Source organism: Lycium ferocissimum, chromosome 6 (assembly GCF_029784015.1).
Source record: "Lycium ferocissimum isolate CSIRO_LF1 chromosome 6, AGI_CSIRO_Lferr_CH_V1, whole genome shotgun sequence".
NCBI classification, from domain to species: Eukaryota; Viridiplantae; Streptophyta; class Magnoliopsida; order Solanales; family Solanaceae; genus Lycium; species Lycium ferocissimum.
In genome coordinates, this window is record NC_081347.1 from 60297593 (window position 1) to 60305194 (window position 7602).

The following is a 7602-nucleotide window of genomic DNA, read 5'->3' on the forward strand; positions in this document are numbered from 1 at the left end:
AGAATCATAATAGGGGCTCGGGGATGGGAAGTAAGAGTTAGGACAACCATTCCAATTACCGTCTTGACCACCACATAGATTACAAATATTCTACTCAAAAGATTGGGAAGGTGCACACAACCCATTCCCGGAAATATTTTGACAGTGTTGCCACAAGTGGGGTCCTCCGCAAATTAGACAAGGATCACCAAAATAGGAACAACCAATATTTGACCAATTTTTACTCCAAGATGCCATGTTAAGAAAGCTAACCAAAATATTAAATTAAAAATAAAATAAAATAAAATAATAATAATAATAATAATAATAATAATAATAAAAAACTTGAATAAACAAAAAGAAAAGTCTAATCTAGAAAAACAATTAATTTCTAAGTCCCTGGCAACGGCGCTAAAAACTTGTTGCTCCCAAACGCACACACAAGTATAAGCGGTCGTACAAGTAATATAGGATTTTTAAGTCCAGATATCGTACCCACAGAGACTTATGATTAACTATTTACTAAATTAAACGATACTAATTATCTACACAAGAAGTAAAATCTCAAGATATAATTATTAACTAACTAAAAATAAAATAAAACAAATAATGAACTTCAACCAAGAAAGAGCAGATTTTTATCGGAGAAGAGATAGATCTAGGGCTATGACCACTAACAATCCAGTTGAGTCTTCAAATCGTTCTACCTATGGGTTACTAGTTGACAAGTTAATTATAACTTTATGATATTCTCTCGAACTACTCACAAGCTTTTAGATGCTACTATAACGCCTATATCTCTATGGATGTCAGAGGTAACAAGAACGCATTTATTTCTCCGTATTCAATTAAGTAGGGCTAAAGGGTATATCTCTATCCTTAGTAGCGAAACGATTAAATCGAACAAACTCTATTTATTCTTATTACGTACGTGAATTCCCTTTCTCAAGTCCAATTTACGCACCACAGATAGTGTTCAATTAGTGATCAAGTAACTAAACAATTAAGCACAAGAATAAATAAGCAACCCTAAAATATGGAAATTTAATAGATAGAAACAATAATCAAACGTCAACTTTCATGTTTGTGTCAAAACCCTAGAACTAAAGAGTTTAGCTCCACTTAGACATGGAGGAAAAACAACAAATCATACGAATAAGAAACGTAAAAATAAGTATTACAGAGAAGAGAAGGTAAAACCTTGTAACTACTGCCTCCATGGCGGCTCAAAGCTCTCTCTAGGTCCAAAGTTCTGAACTAGGGATTTCAAGTTTTTCAAAGTTATGTAAAAACCGTGTAAAATATGTATTTATAGGGTACCAAAAAACCTGAGCTTTAAAAAACCAAATCCAAATCGGAGAAGGAAAACAACCGAAAATAAGCCTGGCGCCCCGCCCTGGGCGTCGCCCCAGGCGGCGCACCAAGGCAAATTTCCAGGCTCTCAAATGTGCTTCAGTGGTTTCATCTCTCTGCAGTACGTTCTCCTCTTTTTCAATTCAATTTCACTTGTACATTTTGCACTAATCATTTTGTCATAATTATGTTCCCCACTCTTGTCTCGTGTCTTTTCTATCCTTTCTCCTTCTTTTCTTCTTGATCCGCGTTTTATTTAATTTTGCTCCAAATCTCTTCATCTTCACACCGCTTTATTCCTACATAATAAAATATAATATTAAGCACAAGCTAAAATAATTAATACTCAAAAGATAATTAAAAGTACTAAAATATAAGATAACAATGACTAAATATATGCATTTTTAGGCCGAACATCATTGACCTTCGTATTTTTCTGGTCAAAAGTGAGACTATTAAAAGATTGTCAAACGGGCGACAAACTTTTAACTAATTTATTTATCAATTTCAAGGACTACAATCAAAAGGGAAACATTAATATGTGACCGAGTCAACAATATTGTTAAGTGTGTTAGTAAATTTGTGTTCAAAATCAGTAAATCAGAAACATGAATTAATCTTGAAAAATGTAAAATGCATAAAATTAAAAATATCCGAGTCCGAGAATTCACTGTGTGTTTTTAAAGAATTTAATCCCCTCAAGTACCCGAAGTTATGAATTGTTTTTGCCCAGGATAAAACGGGTATTGATGGCATAGTGGTACCTCAAACCCCACCAATTTCATCAAACGCAAATTCGGCAACGAATCACACGACTCTACTATAATTTTATTTTGAAAACAAATGCACAGAACAGTTTAGAGGGGAGAAAGAATTCAAATTTTTGGTGTATAAAATCTAAGGTAAAGCCTTTGAATTTATAGACAATGAAGAGTGAGATGGAGAGGTGCAATCCAAAAGATGTCTTTTAGATGCACTCCAAAAAATATATTTTCTCATTTCTCATTTACACCTTAAGATCCTAACAAAGTGAATTAGCTACTCAAAATGATTTACTTTTATACATACAACATACGAAACAAAAAGATAGTATCTTATTCGAAAGAAGAAGAATTTTTAGCTACCGTAGATTCCATACTATACATAACTAATAACAAGAATCTATCGACTAGCATATCAAGTCGAGGGGGAAGAAAAAGTAAACAAATAAAACAATTAATAAACTGAGATACGTCCTGTCTGTTTTCAGAAAACTCTTTCAACAAAATAGTATTAGAGCATTTCTTTTTGCATTTTTTAATTTTTTTTTTCTAACGGCGTTTAGTTGAAAAAGAATTTCGAATTACCCTTTTCACCTGCTTTAGTAAAATTCTTGAATTTCTTTTCAATTTTTCCCCATTCTAGTAAAATACTGGTCCTTAATTAACATACACTAAAAACTTTCCTTTTTTCGTACCTGAGCTCCTCTAGTCCATAAGGCGTAGTTCCTCCATTCCAAAATAATGTTGTTACTTTTCGCTTTTCGAGATTCCAATTGCATGAATTTTAACCGATTTTTTAAGATGTATTTTTTTCATCATATTGATACTAGAAGAATTAAAACTTATACTAGCTATGAAGTTTGGTTCACCTTTTCACTATTAGGAACGTACAAATGAGATTCTCATGATATGGGTCTGGTTCGCTTGTATTAGTAATGTATCAGATATCGATCACGTGATAGCATTTCAATAGATTACTCATAGATTATATACTTTGTATCTATTTATCAAAACGATGAGCTAAATCTAAAAAGAATTGCATATACCTATTTGATGAAAATCGCAACTCTATTTGCGAAACTTCATAGCTAGTGGTGAAATCACAATACATGATATTTCTCTGTTCCAGTTTATGTAATACACTTTCTTTTTAGTCTGTCCCAAAAATAATGACAAATTTCTATCTTTGGAAACAACTTAACTTAAAACTTTCCCTTTTATCCTTAATGAAATGATTTACAGCTACACAAAAATTTATGGCGTGTTTTGGACCGTAAATATAAAAAAAGCCTTTTTCTTTCTTAAATTTTGCGCCTAGTTAAACTATATAAGTATGTATTGGGATTTTCTTTTTTCAGCGCCTGTCTATGTATGTGGCCTTTCTTTCTTCTTCTTTTTTTTCTTAATGTCTTTGCTTTGATAGGTTAATTTTATGTAAAATTTTCACAAACAACTACCTTTTAGCTCCTTCTAACAACCTATAACTACATGTTCTACATTTACAATTCGTAGCTGGAGGACACTATATTTAGCTAGTAGACGCGTCGACTTAAATATAGGATAAATATAACGGAAATACACATGCTGAGAAAACTGAAAGTGCTATATTTATGGAAAAAAATCTATTCCAATTTAAATTAAAATCAGCTTTTAATGTTCCCTGATTCACACAAATATCCTCCCATTCCATATCTGATCTCATATCTCATTCAAACAGCTAACAAATTCAAAAAAAATTGAATTAAAAAAGTACATTCATATTTTTAACCAAAAAAAAAAAAAGGTTCAATATCAAACCAGTGAACAGAGCTCGTTATAAACGACGAATATATATTTGAATTCAGCTGTTGAAAATATCAAATTCAAGTTGAGTTCATAATTGAGGTAACAACGTTTTCACTGCAACTTTTTTATTTTTTTTATTTTTCTGAAATTTTGAATATACGAAACCAGTAAACAGAGCTCGTTTTAAACGATGAATATATATTTGAATTCATCTGTTGAAATATTGAATTCAAGTTGAGTTCATAATTGAGGTAACAACGTTTTTACTGCAACATTTTTTTTTTTCTGAAATTTTGAATATACAAAAACTCAGATTCATAGATTCAAAATATTATTGTTTCAGCTAAATTGAATATAACACATTGCTGTATTCGAAAACAATAGAATAATGACAAGCGTAACTGCGTTGATCCGACATTCTGGTTTTTGGAACGATCAGAACTGTTTTGTGAATTATAAAATTGATGTTGTTATATTCACTGATAATTACAATTAAGATCAGTTAGTTTCTACGAATACAAGTCAATTAAGCGTGGATACTGTCAGAAAAACTATTTTAATAAAATATACTGTTGAAGGCGATTTTCAACCAATGGAAATACACAACGATATGGGAGTTCGTGTGTACATTGAGCTTACGAGAGAAAACAGAGTTTTTGGGATGTATCCAATGTGCGTTAGTATTCATGATATTGATATTGAGTATGATGCAACCGGTAATCGTATTATTATAGATGATGTGCTGCAACTTGGATATAGCAAGAATCAGGATGGTATGGATGTTTGTGGTTCTACAGGAAAGGCTGTTGTTTTGTTTGAGAATGATAACAATTTGGTAATTTCGAATACTGAACAGAAAAGAGTTTTTGTCGATCAAATACACTAGGATAAGGAAACTTTGAAAATTGTGATGACAAAATACGCAATTCGTGAAAGATTCAATTTCAAAACAGAGAGATCGAATGCTATAAGGTATGATTTTCTAAATGTATTCTAGTAACTATATTGCAGATGTATTTTTGTTATATTTGTACTATATTGAGATGATTTTTTTTAACTTGTTTAGCACACTGTTTATTAAAAAAGTTTCATGCACTATATTTTTGCTATATTTTTTTGTATATTTCAACTGTATTTAATTGATTCAATATGTACTATTTTCATTGTATTATGTAGCTATACTCTGGTATGTTGGTCGCCGGAATGTAAATGGAAGTTCAGAGCGTCGAGAATTGGGGATTCTGAAATATTCAGGGTTAGATCTTTCGATGACGAACATACATGTCCGTTGAAGGACAAGGTGTATTCACAAAGACAAGCAACAAGTTGGTTTATTGGAGAAGCGGTTGTCAAGGCAAAATAACTAACCATAAAAGGAAGGTCACCCCTGGGGATATAATACACGATGTCAAAAATGAATTCAGAGTAGATGTTTCTTATATGATGGCATGGAGAGCTAGAGAGAAGGCTATAAAAGATTTGAGAGGTGATCCAGCTGATTCATACAAGAAGTTGCCGGCATATATATACATCCTTGATAAAACGTATCCTAGATCGCTTGTTAAAATGCATAAATCACCAGGAAATGAGTTTATGTATTTGTTTGTATCACTCAAAGCATTCATAAAGGGATTCGAGTGTTGTAGACCAATAGTTGTAGTGGATGGTGCACACCTTAAATCAACGTATAATGGTACATTTGTGTTGGCAAGTACTTTGGATGGAGCAGGTATGTGTAATCCTATTCTATGAATGTTTTTTTTTTTTTATAATTACAACAATATGCTATTGATTGCAAATAAAGCTGCTAAAAACATACTCTGGATATATTGCTGGTGTTAACTTGTGAATAGTATATGCTGAAATATACTGTAAATATGTGGTGGATATATTGTAAATATATACTGTTGTTTTATAAATAACGTTGCTAAAAACACAGTGTGAGATCAAATTCAGTTAAAATATATGTTGAAAATATTATAAATATAGACTGATTTTTGTAGGTAATATCTTACCACTAGCGTATGGTGTGATAGATTCTGAGAATAATAAGTCCTGGACGTGGTTCTTTGAACTATTCAAGAAAGCTTATGGTGTTAGGCAAAATATGTGTGTCGTGTCCGACAGACATGAAAGCGTAATACACGCAGTTTCCAAGGTGTATCCTCCTGTTCCTCATTTGGCTTATATATGGCATTTGTGAAAAATGTGACAAAGCAATACACATCGAACAGTGAGGTGTTGAGTCCTATTTTTTATTCACTGGCGAAGGCATACACCCATGATGAGTTCGATAAATTGATAGAGAAGATTGGGAATGTTGATATTCGGGTAAAACGATACCTAGAAGATGCTGAAAGGGATAAATGGTCTAGGTTTTATTCACCTGTTAATAGAGGATGGACAATGACTTCGAATATACCCGAATGTATTAATGGAAAACTGGTTACTATAAGAGAATTACATATTTTTGATTTCCTTGAAGAAGTGAGGAAGATGTTTGGTAGATGGAATTGCACAAATAGAAAAGATGGTACCTACACATTCACAACACTGATGAGGCGATATCAAGAGATGTTGTCGATCAACGAGTACAATTCAATACGAATGAGGGTATGTTTGTTTTGCAACACAAAATTTTAATCTATATTTTACTATATCTAATCTATATTTATCTATATTCCCAAAATGGTAAAACTGCTCAGGTTAATGCTTCTTTATTATTTAAATGGTTCTCAGGTTGAAGCGTCAACTGAATATGTTTACACAGTGAATGATGGACCGAGGCGTTTCATAATCGATTTGAAGAAGAAAACTTGCAGCTGTAGGATGTTCCAACTGGACGAGATACCGTGTTCTCATGCATGGGCAGTATTGAAAAATAAAAATTTGACTGCTAATGCATATTGTTCAGAAGTATTCAAGCCAGAAACAGTTGTGAACACATATGATGTGCCGGTTGATCCTCTTCCCGATGAGACCGAGTGGAATGTTCCTAAATGCATATCAGATGAAGTTGTTATGCCACCGATCTATAAGAGACCCCCTGGGAGGCCAAAAAAGAAGAGGGATAAGCCATTACAGGAGTTGATTATTGGTAAACCCAGGAATGCTTGCGGTAAATGTGGACGTCTTGGTCATAACAGCCGTTCGTGTGATAATCCGCCGCTCAATAAGAAGAATAAATAAGTCCATTTTGATTTTATTTGTAAAGAGAATTCTACTTTCATTTTATGTTAAAAATAAAAAAATGAATTCATCTTGAATTCATATTATTCTAGTATGGTTGTATTTCACATGGTTGAACATCCGATGTTTTTCGATGTTATATTATATTGGTGGTTTAATAAGATTTGAAAAGCCTACTCTATATAAACTTATTTGACCTTTTGTTTTGGATTTATGTTTTAATAGTTATATTTCGTATATATTTTAGTTGCATTTTGACTGATCTGTTAGATACTACTTATTCTGGTTTACTATTTACTATATTTCATATATATTTTACATATATTTGGAGTGTATTTAGATGAAATTTTAACTTCTGTAACCCACTGTACATTAAAAGTGGACTTATGGAATATATCTAAGTTATATTTTACGTATATTTATTTGTATTTAAATGATTAAATATACTACTTTGTTTAAGGAATACATTTTACAGAAAATGAAAATGGAATTTATACATTGAAAAAATAACATACTTGAAAGAAAAGAAAATAAC

At 31.9% G+C, this 7602-nt stretch overlaps 1 protein-coding gene across 1 annotated transcript; it reads left to right on the plus strand.

Moving 5' to 3' along the window:
• Positions 1-4488: 4488 nt before the first annotated feature.
• Positions 4489-7067, plus strand: LOC132061459 (uncharacterized). Its single transcript, XM_059454275.1, has 6 exons — positions 4489-4713; positions 5055-5064; positions 5173-5607; positions 5882-6015; positions 6150-6491; positions 6618-7067. Exons 1-6 carry the CDS (start codon positions 4489-4491, stop codon positions 7065-7067), a joined length of 1596 nt encoding a protein of 531 aa, XP_059310258.1.
• The last annotated feature ends 535 nt before the right edge of the window (positions 7068-7602 follow it).

Coding starts and splice junctions, on each gene's coding strand:
- LOC132061459 (XM_059454275.1), top strand. CDS start 4,489: ATGGGAGTTCGTGTGTACATTGAGCTTACGAGAGAAAACAGAGTTTTT. Junction 6,016..6,149: donor TGTCCGACAGACATGAAAGC/GTAATACACGCA, acceptor TCACTGGCGAAG/GCATACACCCATGATGAGTT. Junction 6,492..6,617: donor ACAATTCAATACGAATGAGG/GTATGTTTGTTT, acceptor AATGGTTCTCAG/GTTGAAGCGTCAACTGAATA.